The sequence below is a fragment of the Pipistrellus hanaki genome (assembly GCF_964339955.1).
Source record: "Pipistrellus hanaki genome assembly, chromosome: 1".
NCBI classification, from domain to species: Eukaryota; Metazoa; Chordata; class Mammalia; order Chiroptera; family Vespertilionidae; genus Pipistrellus; species Pipistrellus hanaki.
The window spans coordinates 72,862,690-72,882,702 of record NC_140503.1 but is presented as its reverse complement, the minus strand read 5'-3'; the positions used below and the strand labels follow the sequence as shown (position 1 = coordinate 72,882,702).

At 53.9% G+C, this 20,013-nt stretch overlaps 3 protein-coding genes across 7 annotated transcripts in view; 2 read left to right on the top strand and 1 right to left on the bottom strand.

Annotated features, from left to right (window-relative positions):
• Nucleotides 1-38: 38 nt before the first annotated feature.
• On the top strand, nt 39-9,724 carry AP1G2 (adaptor related protein complex 1 subunit gamma 2). 3 transcript variants are annotated; one of them, XM_084883403.1, is made up of 22 exons: nt 39-128; nt 541-745; nt 1,187-1,311; nt 1,431-1,572; nt 1,684-1,780; nt 1,948-2,024; nt 2,142-2,240; nt 2,653-2,733; nt 3,026-3,124; nt 3,271-3,326; nt 3,589-3,702; nt 3,841-3,981; nt 4,054-4,108; nt 4,190-4,312; nt 5,422-5,511; nt 5,613-5,740; nt 5,999-6,103; nt 6,428-6,551; nt 6,633-6,768; nt 7,503-7,666; nt 7,867-7,965; nt 8,052-9,724. In XM_084883403.1, exons 2-22 carry the CDS (start codon nt 542-544, stop codon nt 8,151-8,153), a joined length of 2,361 nt encoding a protein of 786 aa, XP_084739529.1. In that variant the 5' UTR covers nt 39-128; nt 541; the 3' UTR covers nt 8,154-9,724. The 3 variants fall into 3 exon arrangements, with proteins under 3 accessions (XP_084739529.1, XP_084739531.1, XP_084739530.1); XM_084883405.1 differs by lacking the exons at nt 39-128; nt 1,948-2,024 and having other exon boundaries at nt 361-745; XM_084883404.1 differs by lacking the exons at nt 39-128; nt 7,503-7,666; nt 7,867-7,965; nt 8,052-9,724 and adding an exon at nt 7,352-7,454 and having other exon boundaries at nt 397-745.
• THTPA (thiamine triphosphatase) lies at nt 8,336-12,439 on the bottom strand. Of its 3 annotated transcripts, none has more exons than XM_084883463.1 (3): nt 11,738-12,439; nt 10,782-11,334; nt 8,336-9,154 (listed from the first exon to the last, which is right to left on the bottom strand). In XM_084883463.1, exons 2-3 carry the CDS (start codon nt 11,326-11,328, stop codon nt 9,009-9,011), a joined length of 693 nt encoding a protein of 230 aa, XP_084739589.1. In that variant the 5' UTR covers nt 11,329-11,334; nt 11,738-12,439; the 3' UTR covers nt 8,336-9,008. The 3 variants fall into 3 exon arrangements, with proteins under 3 accessions (XP_084739589.1, XP_084739588.1, XP_084739590.1); XM_084883462.1 differs by having other exon boundaries at nt 11,746-12,433; XM_084883464.1 differs by lacking the exon at nt 11,738-12,439 and adding an exon at nt 11,507-11,530.
• A 1,895-nt stretch (nt 12,440-14,334) lies between these two features.
• The window catches only part of ZFHX2 (zinc finger homeobox 2), a 35,108-nt gene continuing 29,429 nt past the window's right edge, over nt 14,335-20,013 (top strand). The window contains exon 1 of the mRNA XM_084883393.1: nt 14,335-15,853. The gene's annotated coding sequence lies outside the window, so the exon portion shown is untranslated. The remainder of the gene's footprint in view (nt 15,854-20,013) is intronic.

Sequence of the window (20,013 nt, the reverse complement as noted above, 5' to 3'; positions counted from 1 at the left end):
CGGCGAGGGGGGCGGTCCCGCGGTGGGGGCGGGGAGAGGGGAGGACCAGGCGGAGCACCCAGCCCCGCCCGGCGCTGCACCAGGAAACGCCGGGGGGAGCGGAGCGAGCGAGCGGAGCCCGCAGCCAGGTGAGGCTGGCGTCCGTGCGGGGAGCCGGGGCCCTGGGATGGAGCGCCGGGAGGAACCCCGCGGGGGCAGCAGCGCGGAGCCCCGGAAGGGAAGGCCCGGCTGAGCCGGGGATGGGGCGTCCGGCGGGGCGGAGGGGGGCGAAAAGGCGGGGCTTCCCCGCATGCTCAGTCGGGGCGCGTGCGGGGCGGGGCGGGGCGGGGACGCATGCGTAGTGGGGGTCGCCTCCGCGGGGAGAAGGGGGCGGAGCTTGGAGGCTTCCGCGGGGAAAGGTGCAGGGAGGCTCAGTTTTAGGGGAGTTGGGGGACCCCCCGGCCTTCGGGGTCTTGGCACCCGGCAAGCCTGGGCAGGAAGGCCGGAGGCGGTGACAGCCCTCTCCTTCCCCGGGCTATGCTCCCCCCACGCCGCCCCCAGGATGGTGATGTCTTCGCTGAAGCTTCAGGATCTGATCGAGGAGATCCGAGGGGCCAAGACGCAGGCGCAGGAGCGGGAAGTGATCCAGAAGGAGTGCGCCCACATCCGGGCCTCCTTCCGCGATGGGGACCCCCTGCACCGGCACCGCCAGCTGGCCAAACTGCTCTATGTCCACATGCTGGGCTACCCCGCCCACTTTGGACAGGTACCGCCCCGGGGTGCCTGCCCCCTGCGTTTGAGGAGGGCGGCTGGTGGGATAGGGCCTTGGGCCTGCTCGCCTATTTGTGCTGCCCCTGTTTTTTTGTTGTTGTTGTTTTAATTCTGCAACGTGCCAAGCCCTCACAGCATGCAGCACCGACCCCCTTCCCCAGTGCAGCCTCTGTTTGTCATCAGGTGGACCGAACCCTGCAGTCTCTGGCCAGCCCCATTCGGGGCACCTCCTCTCCTCTCCCATTCTCCTCAACTTCCTTTTCTTGAAGCTACCCACCAACTCGGAATGTTCTGAGACTCTCCTTTTGCTGAAGGGAGGGTGATGGAACCTGGTGCCCTGAGAACTTAACCTGGTGTTGAGGAGGAAGCTAGAAAAGGGATGTTGGTGCCTCCAGTTTCACTCCTGTCCCTTCCGGGTCTGCCTCTTTCCCTATAGATGGAGTGCCTGAAACTGATCGCCTCCCCCAGGTTCATAGACAAGAGGGTGGGCTACCTGGGAGCCATGCTGCTACTGGATGAGAGGCAGGATGCCCACCTGCTCATTACCAACAGCATCAAGAAGTGAGAGCCTCTGGGAAGCATTTGGGACCAGGGAGATGGGAGAGAGGGGAACTGGGGGCTCCCCGGGCGCTGCCTGCTGTAGGTAGGGAAGGACTGACGGTCCTCCCAAAACTCTGCAGTGACCTGAGCCAGGGTATTCAGGCCGTACAAGGCCTGGCCCTGTGCACTCTGAGCACCATGGGCTCTGCCGAGATGTGCCGGGACCTGGCCACCGAGGTGGAGAAACTGCTCCTAGAGCGAAGCCCCTACTTGCGTAAGAAGGTGAGATGGCGGGACTCTAGAGACTTGTCCCTCCGGAAACTGTCCTGTTTGCAGAGGTGGGGGCCCCTCCTGGCAGACCCCTGTCCTCTCTGAGCCCCCTGACCTCTGCAGGCTGTGCTGACTGCAGTGCACATGATCCGAAAAGTCCCTGAGCTCTCCGACACCTTCCTCCCAGTTTGTGCCAAACTGCTCCACGAACGTCACCACGGTAAGACCCTCGGGCTTCCCATCCCCTCCTCAGCTCTGGCTTGTGGCCAGAGGCGGAAAGTGGGACAGGAACCGTAGCTCCCTGGAGAAGGGTAGTATGTGCGCACACACACAGCAGACTCTCCTGTGCCCCTGGCCCACCATTCACTTCCCCTGCCCCGACACCAGGCGTCCTGCTGGGCACCATCACGCTGATCACAGAGCTCTGCGAACGAAGCCCTGCAGCCCTCAAGCACTTTCGAAAGGTGGGCTGGTGAAGGGACAGGCCCTGGGCCAGGAAAGGAGGGGCAGTGGGGCTGGGATGGGGCTGATGGCTGAGAAGACGAGGAAGACTGCCCAGATAAGGCTGTGCCTCTCTCCAGGTGGTGCCCCAGCTGGTGCAGATCCTCCGGACTCTGGTGTCAACGACGGGATACTCCTCCGAACACAGCATATCTGGAGTCAGTGACCCCTTCCTACAGGTGGGCTGAGCTTCTCAGCGGGGTCCCTGGAACAGAGAGCGTGGCAGTAAGCCCGTGGCCAGTGGTCACCTCCCGGAGAACACTTTGGCTCAGTTAGTGTCTTGGGCAGGGTAGGGTGGCAGGCACAGGACTGCCCAGGTCACCCGAGGACCAGTGCAGGGAAGGGATGCCTAAAGGTCAGAAAATCCAGTTTACTAACAAGTAAAAAAACAGCCTGTTCCCAAATCCCCTGGCCTCACATATCTCTGGGTCCCTCCCAGGGCCTACGGAACCCGTGGCGCCGAGGCAGAGGGACAGAGAGGCTATAGGAAACCCGCCAGACCCTCCCAGTGCTCTCCTCGATGTCAAATTTTTCTCCTCAGCCCCTTGGCTCCTTACCCTAAGAACCTCTCCACCTTTGACCCAAACGCAGGTCCAGATACTTCGTCTGCTTCGGATTCTGGGCCGGAACCACGAGGAGAGCAGTGAGAGCATGAATGACTTGCTGGCCCAGGTGGGGGACGGGGAGGGGCGCTGGTTAAGTATGCTGCTCTGTGATCCCAGCTGGGCAGCTCCCACATGGGAACTCACCATGAGGTGGCCATATAATCACCGTTTCCCTCCAGACTGCGATATCCATGAGGGACACAGCCTGCCTCAGTATGGTAGCCTCTGGCACGTAGTGTGTGGGGGCGTAGGGAACTTTGTTAGCTGGTTGAGGACTGAGTGGCATTGTGGGGACCTTCCAGCGGCTTCAGGAGAGGACAGGGCCCATTTTACATGCACCTTCTGTCCCACCCATTCAGGTGGCCACTAACACAGACACCAGCCGAAATGCAGGCAGCGCGGTCCTGTTTGAGACGGTGCTCACCATCGTGGACATCCGCTCTGCAGCTGGCCTGCGGGTACCCTCTCCTCTACCTCCCCCTGTGGCCCCACCCACCCACCCACCCACCCCAGCCAGGAAGACAGGTTCCTGTGGCAGCCGGTTCCCACTCCTGAAGGAGCAGGTTGCTCCTTCCCTAATTGTCCCTGACCTCTGCCTCCATAGGTTCTAGCTGTCAACATCCTTGGCCGCTTCTTGCTCAACAGTGACAAGAATATTAGGTAAAAATGCCATGTGCTTGGCTGGGTTGTGCCGCTGAACCCTGGCCCTCTGCCCTGCTCCTCCCAGACTCTCCCATTCATTCTCCCATCCAAGTACTAACCAGGCCCGACCCTGCTTAGCTTCCGAGATCAGACGAGATCGGGCGCGTTCAGGGTGGTATGGCCGTAGACTCCCAATTCATCCTGATGCCTGCACCCAGGGCAGGATGGTGCGGGGAGGGCTGCTGGCCATGCGCGATGGGGCCTCTCTCATTCTGTTCAGATACGTGGCCCTGACATCGTTGCTGCGGCTGGTGCAGTCCGATCACAGCGCGGTGCAGCGCCACCGGCCCACTGTGGTGGAATGTCTTCGGGAACCTGACGCCTCTCTCAGCCGGTGAGCAAGACAGAAGGCCCAGCTCTGGTGGCCAATATGTGGACCGGCTCAGAGCAGCTGGAGGAAGGGGACTAAGACAGGTGCTTGGGGAAGAGGAGGGCCTAAGTGACTCATAGAGACGCATCTTTGTCCCGGCAGGCGGGCCCTGGAACTGAGCCTGGCTCTGGTGAACAGCTCCAACGTGCGAGCCATGACACAAGAGCTTCAGGGCTTCCTGGAGACCTGCCCCCTTGACCTGCGGGCAGACTGTGCCTCAGGGATCCTGCTGGCCGCAGAGAGGTGAGGTGACCGGTGCCCAGGAGGCAGAGAGGGTGGGTCAGTGCTGGGACTGAAATGCCCTCTGTCCCCTAGGTTTGCCCCGACCAAGCGATGGCACATAGACACCATCCTGCGAGTGCTGACAATGGTGAGGCAGGGTCGGGTCTGAGAGAGCTGGGCAGGAGCAGGCAGGGCTCGCACACTGACTGGGCCGCGTATGCTGCTCTAGGCGGGCACCCATGTTCGGGATGATGCGGTGGCCAACCTGACCCAGCTGATTGGCGGGGCCCAGGAGCTCCACGCCTACTCTGTGCGCCGCCTCTACAGTGCCCTGGCACAGGACATCTCCCAGGTAATGTCCCCCCACCCAGACCCCAGGCTGCCCAACCCTCCCAGGCCCTCCTGAGCCAACTACGCCTTACACCCGGTTCCCAATGGTGTTCCCCTCAAAGTCATAACTTTTTAAAAAATGTTTCTTTTTTTTTTTTAATATATATTTTATTGATTTTGTATAGAGAGGAAGGGAGAGAGATAGAGAGTTAGAAACATCGATGAGAGAGAGTCATCGATCAGCTGCCTCTTGCACACCCCCTACTGGGGATCTGCCCGCAACCAAGGTACATGCCCTTGACCGGAATCGAACCCGGGACCCTTCAGTCCCCAAGCCGACGCTCTATCCATTGAGCCAAACCGGTCTCGGCAAAATATATATTTCTTTATTGATTTCAAAAAGGAAGGGAGGAGAGAGAGACAGAAGCATCAATGATGAGAGAGAATCATGGGTCAGCTGCCTCCTGCATGGCCGCTACTGAGGATCGAGCCTGCAGCTCAGGCATGTGCCCCTGGCCGGAATCAAACCTGGGACCCTCAGTCTGCAGGCTGATGCTCTATCTATCCACTGAGCCACGCCGGCTAGGGCAAAGTCCTAACTTTCTACTTAGTGGAGGACATCCTCAAGGGCAGGGCCCTGCTTTTAGTCAGAACACCTGGACTTCTGTCCTGGTTCTGGTCCTACTGGCTGTAACCAGATGACTAATGTAACCTTCTTTACGCTTGGCACACTCAGCTTTCTACCCTGCCCCCCTCCCGGAACTGTCTTGGGGATCAAATGAGATCAATAAAAGCTCTTTCTGCATGTATTTGGGGGTTTTTTATTACTTAAACGCTGAGTGAATTAATGGATGCCAGTCAGTATCCATAGCCCTCTTTCCATACATTAAGTAGGCACCCTCACTTCATCCTTGCTGCGCCCTTTGTGGTCAGACCATGTAGTTCTGACTCCTGGCCACCAGAGGGCAGAGGAAGCCCAGGAACCAGAGCAGTGGGAGAACAAACTAACATAACTTCCTTGTGCCAAGGCCCTTTCCTTTACCCACCCCTCCCAACCTAAAGGGAAGTCACAGGGTTGGAAGTGAGGGGGGGACCCAGACACTGACCCAGCATGTTTCTTATTCTACACAGCAACCGCTGGTGCAAGTGGCAGCCTGGTGCATTGGGGAATACGGGGACCTGCTGCTGGAGGGGAGCTGTGAGGAGACGGAGCCGCTTCAGGTGAGACCTGCACTGAGGGTACACTGAGGAGGGGACTTGTCGGGGAAGGCAGGGCTGGCCCAGGGTCACTACCTGTGCCCCCTCCCCTCCCCGCCGCAAAGGTGGAAGAAGAAGAAGTGCTGGCGTTACTGGAGAGGGTGCTGCAGTCCCATATGTCCCTGCCAGCCACCCGAGGATACGCCCTCACGGCCCTCATGAAGCTTAGCACCCGGCTTCGTGGGGACAACAAGTAAGCAGGGGTCCCAGCCCCTCCCAGAGACCTCTTCTTGGTGCCTCCAGTGACTGTCCCTTCACTGTGCCCACCAGTTTCTGGGTTCCTCTCCAGGCACCCCCCTCCCCATTACCCCCAATTCTTAGGTTCTTCCTTTTGAGCCAAGTATCATGGGCCTCGCCCCGCTCTGTGGGGCCTTCTCCCTTCCCTGCCACGTCCTGGAGTTGCAGGGCAAGGCAGACGGCCATGCCCACTCACACGCCACCTCTGGCCCAGCCGCATCCGCCAGGTGGTGTCCATCTACGGGAGCTGCCTGGACGTGGAGCTGCAGCAGCGGGCCGTGGAGTACAACGCCCTCTTCCGGAAGTACGACCACATGAGGTGCGACTGGCGGTCCGCCCCAGCGTAGAGCCCACGGCCCTGCCCTCTCCCCAAATGCCCTCTTCCCAGAGTCCCTTTCTGGGTACCAGGGTCACAATCCTCATCCGGTCAGAGCCTCCATTCCCAGTTCATTGGAGCTGAGCTGGCTGCCACCCCTCCTTGCTCATCTGGAAACCTTCAATAGCGTGCCACCTCAGGAAGTCAGAGGGGCACTTCCAACCCACCATGTGTCCAGGGCTCCATGTTCTTACTCCTCCTGCCACACGCCTCTTGTAAAAAGTGCAGGGCCCACCCAGAGGGACAACCTGCATTCCATCCTCACAGGGCGGCCATCCTGGAAAAGATGCCTCTTGTGGAACGAGGTGGCCCTCAGGCTGATGAGGAGGTGAAGGAAAGCCAAGAAGCAACCCGCCTTTTGGAACCAGCCCCTGTCCCCACAGAGCCCCAGGTAAGGAGGTGGAGCCCAGGGGGGAGAGGACTTAGTGGGGCTTCCATACCTAGCCCTGATCCTTCTGCCCTTTCCCCACAGGCCTCAAAGCTCTTGGATCTGTTAGATCTCCTGGATGGACCCTCTGAGGATTCCCAGCAGCCTCCCCCTGTGGACCCCTCCCCAGAAGGCACTTTAATACACCTGCTCGACCTTCCCTGTGCTCCCCTAGCCCCAGGTAAGCCTCAGTAAAAGGGAGATGTCGGGGCGGTGGGCTGGGGGGAGAGATGTTTCTTCTCTTTAGCCAAGCCCTGAGGTTCAAGTACCCTCTTCCCTGCTGTGAGCCCCCATCTTAGTAGGTAATAGGGTTCTGGCATGTACTCCCTTCCTAGACACCCTTCAACGTCTCCCCTTTGTTCCAGATGTCTTATCCTGGCCTGAAGACTCTGTTTCCTCCCTGGCCCATCTCATATACTTCCCTCCTGCCCACTCCACTGACCCCTCTTAGCTCCTCAGACCCTCTCACCTCAAGCCCTTGGCAATTCATGTTCTTTTTCCATGGACTATTCTTTCCCTAGCACATCAAATGACTAGCTTATTCTTACTCTTCAAGCCTCAGCTAAAATGTCAGGTGCTTCCCCTACCACTCCTTTTTTAGTTGGTTCCTCCCAGTTACTCTGGCCTAGTTTATTTCCTTCTAGCACCAATTATAGTTTGTGAATATCTTGCTTTTCTTGTTTATTATCTTCCCCCAACTAGACCGTCAGCTCCAACTTCTTGTGATTATCTTGCTTTTCTTGTTTATTCTCTCCCCAAACTAGACTGTCAGCTCCAACTCCTTGCCCACTTTGTCGCTAGCATCTCAAGCAGTGCCCCACACCAGTGGGAGCTCACTTAAACTTTGTTGAATGGGAGAATGAATGAACTCATCGTTGGTCCATACAGTAAGCTGCTTCTCTCTTCCTCCTCTAGCTCCCATCCCAAATCTTAAAGTGTTTGAGCGGGAAGGACTACAGCTGAACCTGTCTTTTGTTAGACCCCCTGGAACCCCTACTTTGCTCGTAATCACTGTCACTGCCACCAACGCCTCAGAGGGTGACGTCACCCACTTCATCTGCCAGGCCGCTGTGCCCAAGGTTTGTAGAAGACCAGGATTCAGAGGTGGCCTGGGCACTCCAGGAGAAAAGGCCAATGAGTGGAGGAGGTGGATGGGAAAGAGAATGAGACGAGAAGGGAGTGCCACGCAGAGACGATCGCTTGGGGAGTTATGGGAAGAGGGTTTGAAACTATTGGGTGTGCAGGGCTTGCCTGAACCTGCCCGATCTCCCATGTTCAGAGTTTCCAGCTGCAGCTACAGGCTCCCAGTGGGGACACAGTTCCAGCACAGGGTGGCCTTCCAGTGACCCAGGTCCTCCGAGTCCTCAATCCTAACAAGGTGAGCTCAGGAGCCTCCTGTGAATAAGACCCAGGGAAGGGAGCAGTCACCTGTGCTAACCCTGGTTTCCACTCCCCTATTCCTAGGCCCCCTTGCGGTTAAAGCTGCGCCTCACCTACAGCCACTATGGCCAGTCAGTGCAGGAGGTGTTCGAGGTGAACAACTTGCCTGTGGAGACATGGCAGTAGCTCAGCCTTCGCTCAGCCTGAAATCCTCCTGCGTCCCAGACCCCTGGGTTCCCAGGTTCTTGGAGCCTACATCTGAGGACTACCAGCAGGTGGCGCTCTGGTCCTGTGCTTGCATTGCCAGAACTGGAGGGGCCCGCCCTTCTCCCGGACAAATAATGAAAGTCCAATAAAGCCTGAGGGAGTGAGTTATATTTGTATATATTTGAAGTAGAAAATATATGAATAACAGCAAAGGAAAAGTCTTAACCGGAAGTATGTACCCTTGGAATCTGTTTCAACAAAGAAGCGTATTCTTTCTGGCTGGGGAACACATTTGACCCCACAGAGGCACTTTACCCTTTGGGCCAGAGCAGGGCACAGTGGCAAAATCAAACCAGAATTTCTAGATTTCCAATAGGGATTCCCACCCTTTTCCCCAACCTGCCGCTACTCCCCACGCCCCCAAGCAGGGAAATCCCTGCTGCCTCCCCTCATCTCTAACTCAGCTGTAAGGTGGTTTAGGAGCCGCTGGCAGAATCAATGGCATCGACCAAGGGAAGGGGGGTGGCAAGGGATTTTCCTGTGCTTAACTACTGATCACGGCTAAGTGGAAATCCTATAAACACGAGCGGAAATCAATGGAGGCTGCTTAGCGGCCAGGGGAGAGGGGCGGCCCACAGATTGCATCTGACGGATGAGGGAGAGGAGGCAGCCTGGGAGGGCTCCACAGGATAACTGAGGGTAGCGTGAAGGAACAGGCAGAGCTGGTGAGAGGAGTCACGGTGGAAAGGGAAGCCAAGAGAACAGGCAAGTGAGGAAAGGAATGAACCCCATTAGGCTCAGAGTTCTCTTCTCGGTTGTTGAGGAAGTGACACCTTAGCCCAGGCTACTGTCAGCATCATTAGTCCGCTCCGGCTTCTCTCTGGAGCCATATACTTCTAGCAGGCGCTGGTAGTCCTGAGGCCGGAAACGCTGTAGGTACACGATCAGCTTGGAGGGTGCACTCTCCTGTGCCAACACACCTATAGGCAAAAGGAGAACAAGAGAAGCAGAAAGAGCTACAAATGCTTTGAGTCTATTCCCTGCCCACGCAGCCGGACCCCCAAGTTGTCTCCAAGGCAGCCCTGGGATGAAGAATGCCAGCCATCCAACCAGCTTGCGTAACCCACAGCCCACTCCCTGATTTTGGAAGTGGGGCCCAAAAGGGCCACTTCTGGCAGGAGTGGGGCTGGGAAACCAAGCATGAGCTCCTCTTCCAGCAAGGAGAAATGGTAAAGAGGCACTTATGCACCATGAAGACAGAGGGGGCCTGAGTATCAACTTATTTCAGTATGTGGCTCCTGTCCCCCAATTAAGATTAAAGTCCATCTAGACAGGCAAAAAAAGCTCGTTAATTTGGTAATGGGGCACATGTAGAGAGGGAAACAGAGGGATGTAGAAAGAAAAGGAGAGCCCTAGCCAGGGTGGCTGGAGCACTGTCTAGTGCACAGAAGGGTCACAGGTTCAATTCTGATCAGGGCACATATCCAGGTTGGGGTGCATATGGGAGGCAAGTGGTCAGTGTTTCTCCTTCACCCTCTCCCTTCCTCTCTCTAAAATTAAAAAGAGAGCCGAAACCGGTTTGGCTCAGTGGTAGAGCATTGGTCTGCAGACTGAAAGGTCCTGGGTTCGATTCCGGTCAAGGGCATGTACCTTGGTTGCAGGCATCCCGGTAGGGGGTGTGCAAGAGGCAGCTGGTCGATGTTTCTCATTGACATTTCTAGCTCTCTATCTCTCTCCCTCTCTGTAAAAAATCAATAAAATATATTTTTTTTAAAAGAGAGAGAGAGAGAGAGAGAGAGAGAGAGAAGCAGCTATAGCCATGGGATGGGACTCACATAGACTTTTAGCCTTTTTGTGGTGGAGCCATGATAAGCCAGTGTCTTTTTTTTTTTTTTTTTAAATATATTTTATTGATTTTTCACAGAGAGGAAGGGAGAGGGACCTCAGGACTACCAGCCTCAGGACTACCAGCGCCTGCTAGAAGTATAAACCGGTTTCGGCATAAGCCAGTATCTTATTGGAAGTACCTGACGGCATACTGGGCACATAACTAGGGACTCGGTGTATGTTTGCCAAGATGGTGAGAACAGCTTTCAAGGGCTGTAAGGCCCCATGGGATGCACAACCCCATACTTGCGTGGACAAGCTGTCTAAAAGGTCACTAAGCTTAGGAACAGGAAAAACAAGTCTGCCAGTGCCTGCCCCAGTCTCTCAGAAATACATTATTGCTTTGTACTGAAAGCCAACAGGGCACATTCAGTGAAGATCTAGCAGTTGTAAAAATGAGGGGGTAGGAATTGGGAGATGAGAGCATGGACTGAAGACTGAAGCAGGAACTGACAAATGGAACTGAAGACTAGAGGTCTGAGAACTAAATCAGAATGACTGAGATAGATCAGAGACACTTGGCAGAATTAAATCAAGATTAGGGCACTACTGCAAAAGAGGAAAGGGGATGTGATAGAAACCTAAGGGAACTCAGTCTCCTAGAAAGTTGCTAAAACAATTACCATTAGAGAAAAAAACTCCAAAACCCTCCCTGCGAACTGTCCTAATGGGTACACCCAGGAGAGAAACGGAAAGCACAGAAGGTTCCGCCTCCCTCACCAAGCATGCTGCTGAGCTTGTTGATCTTCTCTAGGGCCGCTGGGACTTCGGCCTCCTTGTGCACCAGGGCCTCTACTTCACCCACCGCATAGCCGAAGTCGGCTGTGTCCAGGTCCACCCTGAGCGGAAGCTCCTCTTGATCAGCTCTGGAAAGCACCAGTTTCCAAGCACTACGATTAGTCACATAACTAGCTACTTCCTGCAGACCTAGTGGCCCCAGCACAGCAGCCACACCCTCAGCCCCCAGGACTTCAGCACCCAGCACCTTATAGAGCTGGGCCACAATTTCAGGCTCAGCTGTGAGTTCCAAGTACACATCGTGGGGTCCAGAGACACCTGCCATTCCAGGAATTTTGAGCTCCCAACCACTGTTTTCTCGCTGTCGCAGCCAGTAGTCGGTCCGCATGAGGTTCAGCTCAGGGGTGTCATAGTAGATGTCTCGGAAGGTGACCCGGTGCTCCAGGGTGCCCCCCAACTCCTGCAGCCGTTCTTCTGTTTCAGGCCCAGTAACAAACTTTCGCTCCACCTCAATCAATCCCTGGGCCATTACTACCTGCAATCAGTCAATAAAAAAAAAAAAAAAAAAAAAAATTTAAATCATTTGCTGACTTCCCAAGGGGGTTCTGCCTTGCAGCATGACAGCTCAGAAAAGACACCCCACCCCCCACCCAACCCCACTTCCCACACACCACCACCACCCTGGAAAGAACTTGTGAGAAACCAACACTGTCACAGAATCTCTGCTGGTGCTGCAGCCCTTCCTCCCCGTCCTGTGCTGGAAGCCCCGCCTTACCCCCACCCCCCCCCCACCCCCGCCCTCTGTCTGTCTGATGTTTTAAGACTGACAGTGACAGGTCTCCAGTAAGATCCCTTGCATGGCTGAAGATGTCCTCAAGCCAAAGGGCTCCCTCAAAAGCAGGCGCATGGCCGGTGTCCCTTCAGCGCTCCCCACACACCTCCTTACCCTGCAGGCCGGTGGCTCACTGCCCGGGTGACCCCGCCGACCAGCCCTCCCCAACCACAGAGCCTCGGGTGTCACTTCGGAGCCCGAAAGCCTCCCTCTCGCGGGACCTGGAGGTGGGGACGAGAGCCCACGCCACGCCGCGAGGGATGCCGGGAACAGTCCCCGGCCCTGGACCTCGGCCCGGCTCTGCTCTCCGGACCAGTCCCCGCGCGAGCGGCCATATTAGGCCGAAGTAGTGGTGCCACGGGCAGGCCGGCCCGAGAGGCCTGCTAGGGCTTAAAGGGCCGGGACCTCCGCAGTGAGAAGGGAACGGGGGCCGTCCCCCTGCGCTTGCTCTTCACCCCCGACCTTTCCTGGATCCCGGGTACGGCCCGGTCCGCGCTTCAGGCCAAGCCTGGCATCCTGGGGCCTGGATGCATGATGGGAGATGTAGTTCCAAAAGGAGACTTGGTCCCCATCACTGTGGCTATGGTGGCTGCGAATAGTGCCAAGGAGACTAAATAAAGTTGATGAGGGCTATGGGGAGAGTAGGGTGGGAGGAGCTGAGGCTCCAGTCTGGTGTCCAAACCCCTACCTCCATAAGCAGATGGACCTGAAATACACGCCACTCATTCAGACACTGCCCAGCAGACATACTAGTAATATTGACTATTGCGGGAGGTTGGGGGGAAGGGGAGGGGACACTAAATGCAGGCCACTGGCAATGGGCTGATAAAAGCATAACTAAGAAAAAAAAAAAAAAAAAAGCATAACTAAGAATCCTAGCTAGTTTGGCTCAGTGGCTAGAGCATTGGCCTGTGGACGGAAGGGTGCTGGGTTTGAGTCTTGTCAAGGGCACATGCCTGGGTGTTGGGCTCAGGATGTATGGGAGGCAGCCAATCAAGGATTCTCTCTAATCATTGATGTTTCTATCTCTCCCCCTCTCTGAAATTATTTATTTGTTTGTTCGTTTATTTATAAAGCATAACTAAGAAGCTTAGTTATTCTGGAGTTTTTCATACCACAGCATGAATGTCCAGGGTAAGGGTGGGTGGGAAACTTTCTGTCTGAGGAGGAAGTGATATTTTGGATGGGAATTAAAGACGGAATGGGATTTCAACAGTTGGAGACTCAGATGGAGACAGGAACAGCCTGAGCAAAGACCCAAAAGCTGGAAAGCACCTGGCCAGTGTGGAAGGAGATGAAGCTAGAAATAAGTTGTGGAGCAGGTTGGAAAAGGTCTTGAGTGCCAGACGGAGTGAGGAGTATGTCACTGAGTTTCCAATGGACACTGAACAGGTTTTGTCAGAAACAGGAGAGCACTCATGGTCATTTAAAATACAGGAAGAGCCGAAACCGGTTTGGCTCAGTGGATAGAGCATCGGCCTGTGGACTGAAGGGTCCCAGGTTCGATTCCATGTATCTTGGTTGTGCGCACATTCCCAGTAGGGGGTGTGCAGGAAGCAGCTGATGGGTGTTTCTAGCTCTATCTCTATCCCTCTCCCTTCCTCTCTGTAAAAAATCAATAAAATATATTTTTAAAAATAAAATAAAATAAAATAAAATACAGGAAGACATGGAGGTGGCCCTTTGACTGCTTTGGGAAATGAACCCTCCTGCTCCCTAGTCCCTGTGAGGACTGTGGTTACCTGGAGGAGTCAACTGCATGCTGGACCCCCTGGATGTGGTGGCTTGCTGAGGAACAGTGGCTCTTACCAACTCCTGGATTCCTTCTGTGATTGGTGAGAAGTGCTAGGTTCTCAACACCTGTCCTCTCCCAGCATGCTTCTGAAAACACATGAACCCTGGTAAGGACACTGGTTTACAAACACGGTATTTTGATCTGGGATGTCTTGTATGCATCCACCTCCCAGACTGCCCCCCCCCACCCACCCACCCCCCCGCTCCTGCCATGACAAGCACCAATGGGCATGGAGGGGAGGACCCGCAGCCACTAACTCCTCTCACTGGCCTGCTTTTCATCTGTCCTTTGCTTTTCAGGTTTTTTTGTTTTGTTTTGTTTGTTTGTTTTTAATATATTTTATTGATTTTTTTTACAGAGAGGAAGAGAGAGGGATAGCTAGAAACATCGATGAGAAAGAAACATCGACCAGCTGCCTCTGGCACACCCCTTACCGGGGATGTGCCCGCAACCAATGTACATGCCCTTGACCGGAATCGAACCCGGGACCTTTCAGTCTGCAGACCGACGCTCTACCACTGAGCCAAACCGGTTTCGGCTGCTTTTCAGTTTTGTTGTCAAGGGGAAGAAGCTCTAATTTCTTCCCTGAATTATAAAACCCAATCCCAGTGGGCAGAGGAGTTTAACGGAAAAGAACGATCATATTTGGGAGCCAGATAGATCTGGGGTAAACTCCCAGCTTCACTTTTTGTTATTGTTGTTAATTCTCACTCAATGATACTCTTTCCATTGATTTTTAGGGAGATGGAAGGGAGGGAAGGGGGAGAGGAAAGAGAGAAAGAGGGAGGGAGAGAGAGAGCGAGAGAGAGAGCAAGAGAGAGAGAGCGAGAGCGAGAGCGAGAGCGAGAGAGAGAGAGAGAGAGAGAGAGAGAGAGAGAGAGAGGGAGACATGGATATGAGAGAGACAAATCAAATTGATTGATTGCCTTCTGCACTGACCCCAACTGCCCCTGACCATCAGAGGACCGGGCCGAGGATGGAAACTGCAACCCAGGTACATTCCATTGACCAGTAATCAAACCCACAACACTTTGGTGGTCAGGCAGACCATTTGGCAACACCAGCCAGGGTGTCAGATTCACTTTCTAGGCGTTTGGCTTTGGGCAAGCTACTCTGTCTCACGAAACCTCTGCTTCACATTGGCAAAATGTGGGCTGCCTCACAGTTATGTGTGAGGATTCATTGACACACTGTCACATGTTTGAGGTTCCGAATGTTAAGTTTCTCCTTGTTTTCTCCTGTAAACTCCAGGGTTTTTATTTGCTCTTTAAAGAGTAGACTGTAGCAGCTAAGGCAGGCCCTGGAGCCAGACCGCTTGTCTTTAGTAACCCACCATGTGACCTGGGGCCAGCTAATTAACTTGTTTGTGCCGTTGTTTCCTCAACTGTAAAATGGGGACTAGTTGTGAGGATTAAATAAGTTAATATATGGAAAGGTGCTTGGAACTGTCCCTGGCACTCCATAAATCTTAGCAATTATTGTTATTATAATAACTCTGGGGACTCTGAGATGAGAGAGGGGGGGGGGGAAGAGAGAGAGAGAGGGCTCTCAGAGACTTCAGAGTAATTGCTGCGGAAGAGGATGTTCTGGTATCCAGTTGGAAGGGAGGAGCTAATAAGGCAGGAGAAGGAATGGAAAAAGAGGCCTCAGGCGGTTCTGGGAAGCTGGTAGAAGCCAGGGCTTGCTCTAGAGATGATTTAAAACAAAACAAAACAAAACAAAACACACATATGGTTTCGTAACCGGAAAGAAGAAGAGAAGGTGAAAAGAGTTTAAAGGAGCCTGTCCTCTTTGCAGGCACTGGCTTGGACCTGGCCCCAGAGTCCAACAGGTGGCCAGGCTCACTGGCGGGCCTTGCCTTGGGGCCTGGGCCCCCTCCCAAGATTCAGCGAGGCGGACGGATTCCGCCCTGGCTAGCGGGCGGGCGGACTACAACTCCCAGCATCCACCGCGGCGGGCGGGCCGCTGCACCTGCTCAGTGGGGTCGCCCTGGGAGCCTGGGTATTGATTATTCCATTGTGTGGGACGCCTCGGCTCCAGCCAGTGAATGAGGCGGAGGAGTGAGGGCGAAGAGGAGGAGGAGGTGGGCGAGGAGGAGGAGGAGGCGGAGGCGGAGGAGGCAGGGAACGAGCGAGTGCCCTGGGTGAATCAATGGAAACCCCCTCACGAAGCCGGGAAAACACTTCAGCCGCAGCCAAATAGCATTGATTATTTTCCTTCACTTCCCTCACCGCCGTGAATATATTTATTTATTTTTTCCATCTCCATCCCCGACGCCCCGGAGTGAGCGCTGGAGGGAGGGAGGAGGAGGGGGAAAAAGGAATCAACACATCGGAGAAGTCCCTTCCAAGAGCCGCCCCCTCCCCTCCCCGCCTCGCGCTGCTCGGCGGCCGCGGTTCGACTCCCGTCCCTGCTTCCAGCTGAGGTGTAAGTGCATCGATTTCCGATGCTGCTGGGTTGGTTGTTTTTCTTTTTTTTTTTTTTTTCCCCCGTTGGTTTTTTTTTTTTTTTTTTTTTTTTTTTTTTTTTTTTTTTTTCCTCCTCCCTCTCTTCTCCCCTTCCTTGCTCTTTGGAAGCTTGAGACGGAGGAGAGAGGAGGCGCTCGGACCCTGCCGCTGGAGGGCACGGAGAGGGACTGGAAGGGGCTGGGGGAGGGGACACGGACGGACAGACAGACCTAGAGCCTGAGGGGGAAAAGGAGCTGGGTTGTGGGCGGGAGAGGCTTGCGAGCGGGGATGGGGGAAGAGAGAGGTGCAGGGGTAGAGGAGAGACGGGGAAGGGGAAGACATAGAGGTGGAGGCTGGACTGGGAGCCGGCCGGACAGACGGAGGGTAGCCGAGCCTAGACGGACCGCGCCGGGCAGTGTGGGGAGCAGGGATCCCTGAGGGCAGGGGAGGCCGGGTGAGTGGAGGGCGCGGAGCTGTCAGCCCGGCGGGGCCGGGGCCTCGGCGGCCCCCCGCCGGCGGCAGGATGGGGGAGAAAGCGTGGCCGGCGGGTGGGCTGATGGATGGGCTAGCGCGCTGTGGGTGGGGGCGGGTGGGAGGGGACGTAGATACCCTTAATCTTTGATCTTCCTTTTTGCCTGAAGTTGAGTTGGGTTTTTTTGTTTTGTTTTGGTTTGTTTTGTTTTTTTTGGAAAGGTGCGAGGTGAGGGGAGGCCACTGCTACATTCAAGGTGAAGCGTGCCTCTCCTGCCCCCTGAGTCTCCATCGCTCTGGCTGCCCCTCTCTCTGAGTAGCCCTATCATTTCTGAGCACTTGACCACGCGTTGTCTCGCTGTGCCTGAGGCACAGCTGATCCCTGTCCATGTGTCCCTACCTCTTGATTTTGCCATTCTTCACCTCATTCATTCTCCACACCCATCCATCTCTGGGTCTGTATGTCACTGTCTCCGCATGTGCTTTTCCCATCCAAGTGATCCTCTCTCCCTGTGCGTCCCTGCCACCATGTGCCATGCCTTGGCTGCCTGGCTGTTCTGCCCATTTAGGACTCCATGCCCTCTCCTTCAGGGTCCTTGTGGATTTCTCTGGCCTTTTCAGGCTACTTGAGAGTTTGCTTATCAGTCATGATTGTGGTAGTCTCCGGCCAGGAGCCTAGAAGAGCCAGGGATGGAGCAGACATATCTCCCCTAAGGACTCCTTCCAGCAGGGCCAGAACAGCCTCCATGTCCGCCTTCCCTGGGAAGCTTTGGGACTTGCTTTTGCCTTGTTGACTGTCCCTTTGCCATGTGTCTGTCTCCCCGTCAGGACCTCACCTCTGGCCTGTCAGCTGCCTCTCCAGGCGCTCCCCACCACAAACCTCTTCTTGCTGACTTGATTTTCCTCCATACCCTCACTTTACCATTGTATGTTTTTTCATTTCCCCATTTTGTTTCATCCCTTTTTTTTTTTTTTTTTTTTTTTTTCCTTCTCCATCTCCCATGATCTCTCTTGCCTATTCTCCACCTTTGTTCCCATAATCTGTGGTCTTTCTATCATTTCTCCTTGGTTACTCTTAAGTTCCTTTTATCCCTTATCATCTCACCCAGCATTTAAAAACCCCAGCCGCAAAAGGTACCAGAGAGCAAGGGTCTGGATGTTGGGAGTATGGCTTGTGAAGGCACATAAACAGGCCAAGAAATCAATTTAATGGGTTTCCAGGGGCATATAACCCCTTCACCAGTCAGGGCCATTATGTCCGTTAACTGTCAACTACGATTTTGGCAGGGGACATTCTCTGAGACTCTGAGCTCCCCCCTGCTTGGTTGCCCCTTAGCCTTCAGTTTATTCTAGTGGCTTCTTCACTTTCCAGTTCGTCTTCATCCTGCAGCCCTGCTATGGTCATGTTTGGATTCAGCATGATTTCTTTTGGAGGCAATTTTCATTAGTGTGACAAAAGCCCTTATGCAGAGGGCCAGGTTCATTCAGCCTAAAGAATGGGAAAGGTGGATAAAGAATCTGGAAAGTTTACCTTGTGTTAAGCCTATCATTGTTTTCCAGACATCAGGATCTTAGACGGAAAAAAGGAAAAGGTAGATATGGACAGAAAATGGAAGCTTTCAGAGATGAATAGAGTTTCAGAAAGGAAGGAGAGGCCGGCTGCAATAAATGCGTGGGGTAGAAAAATGCATGCCATGAGGAATGTGCAAAGGAAGAGAAGAAAATCCATGTGGAATGAGAGGCAGGGGAGGAACCAGTGGATGATTAATGAAAAACCAGGAGAATGAAATGAAAAATGATTTAATAGCAATACAGAAGGAAAGTGGGAGAGAAATGATAGAATATTCCTAAAGAGGAGGTCACCAGAAAAAAAAAAAAGCAATAAGAAATGAATACAGTGGTAAAGTGGGGGAAGGGAGAAATTGGAGAATAAGATGAGTGTAGTACAAAGAAGGTAAATGAAAGGCAAAGGAGGATTGCTGGAGCAGAACAGAGCTTGGTAGGAGGAAAGAGGAAAAGGTGAGGTATCAAAGGAAACATGCTTCTGGTGAGAGAAGGACACAGCATGACGGATGCAAGGGGAGCACTGCAGGAGGGGTAATTTGGGAAAAAAGGGCTGAGTAGAAATACCACTGGGCCAAGCCCCAGAAGAGAGAGATGCCAAAGGAGAGGGAGAGAGAGGACACAGAGCTGTGCGGTGAAGAGAAAGGGAAACAGAGCCTCACAAGCATTATTCCTTCGGCCAAATCATTCAGACCCCACCAAAGGCCTTTGCATTTCCTTCCCAAGCCAGGGGAGCACAAGCAAAGAGATGAAAAGTAGAATTCCTATTTACTTTAGCAGACAGGAACTTGAATCTTTCTAACCCCCTGAGAACCAAAGACCTCAGGCCTCTGATGTCATAAATTGCTGGCGTTGCCTTGACAACCTGACAGGGTTCCTCCCTCCATGATGTCAGAGCGGCTGGTGTTATCTGAAGGCACTAGGAACAACTTGCTGCTTTGCTGGGGAGCTGTACATGGACAGGGCTGGGGCCTGAGTCAGATCTGTAGGATTTCTGAGTCTGGTAGCATGACCTTGCCTTCCTGGAGGCTGTTCCTAGCTCAGAATGAGGTCTTGTTTGTGAGTGCTTGAGGTTTGCTGGGGGGACAGGGCCTTGGAGAATGGGATAGTAGGATTGAAAGGCAGGCAGGGAAGAAAACTGGAAATGGCAGTTACAGAAGTGAAAGCAGGGCTTTGTGAGCAGGAGGAGGCTTATCAAAAATATAAAATGCACCTCTTTGGTATTAGGAATGAAGACTGACGCTGGGAATGCAGAGGAGCAGGGATCAGAGCTGTGTGAGAGTGTAAACTGATGCAGAAGTAGAGAAAAGGGAAGGATTCTGGTGGAATTTAACTGTGGAGGAAGAAGGAAAAAAAATGGGACTCTGAGTCAGACAGAGAAAGCTGTCTGGTAAGAGACCCGGGGTTAGTCCTGATGGCTGTATGAGCAGGGCTGCATCTGTCTAGTTTCTTTCGGTTTTCACCTAGCATGGTGTCACCTGGAAGATGCTTAAATGTCTGTTGATCAAATATAGAGTTAAAGGAAGAGGCTAAAGGAAAAAGTTGCTTGCTTTCCTCTCAACCCACCCTTCAGGCCTAAGTCTGCATAAATAGGCAAGTTGGGAAATCAGAAAGTTGAGGAAAGGGCTGGAGGAGAGCTAACTGAGCAGCAGTGAGATCTGAGGGCAGACTGGGTTAGGAATACAGTTGGAGGCAGCCAGAGTGTTCTCTAGGGGCTTCTCTGGGAGTCTCTATAAAAATAATGGGAGGAAACATGAATGAACAGTCTTAAGAGCCCAAGAGAAAGAATGCAGAGGAGGGCAGAAAAAGAAGGTGGTTTCCAGAAAAGGATGAGAGTTATTTCCAAAGACAGAGTTGGCAAATTTGAATTCAGAGCAGCATCCCCACCCCGCCCATCCCCAATCATGGAACCACAGTTGAATGAGCCCTACCCATATTTATACACTGGTCACAAATAAAGAGTTCATAAATTAATACTAAGCCCCCCTAAAACACTCTGTCCTAATCCAGGCAATTACAAGGAAGTCAGCATTGGCCAAGTGTGCCAAAAGGCAGAAAGAGGCACAGGCCTGGGTGTAAGGAACCCTGTGAGGGATGGCCTTGACA

What these genes read in the sequence shown, in the direction of transcription:
- AP1G2 (XM_084883403.1), top strand. Translation starts at nt 542, where the DNA reads ATGGTGATGTCTTCGCTGAAGCTTCAGGATCTGATCGAGGAGATCCGA. An exon ending in AACAGTGACAAGAATATTAG is followed by an intron (nt 3,327 to 3,588) that starts GTAAAAATGCCA and finishes CATTCTGTTCAG; the next exon opens with ATACGTGGCCCTGACATCGT. An exon ending in GCCAGGCCGCTGTGCCCAAG is followed by an intron (nt 7,667 to 7,866) that starts GTTTGTAGAAGA and finishes TCCCATGTTCAG; the next exon opens with AGTTTCCAGCTGCAGCTACA.
- THTPA (XM_084883463.1), bottom strand. Translation starts at nt 11,328, where the DNA reads ATGGCCCAGGGATTGATTGAGGTGGAGCGAAAGTTTGTTACTGGGCCT. An exon ending in CAAGCTCAGCAGCATGCTTG is followed by an intron (nt 9,155 to 10,781) that starts GTGAGGGAGGCG and finishes TTTTGCCTATAG; the next exon opens with GTGTGTTGGCACAGGAGAGT.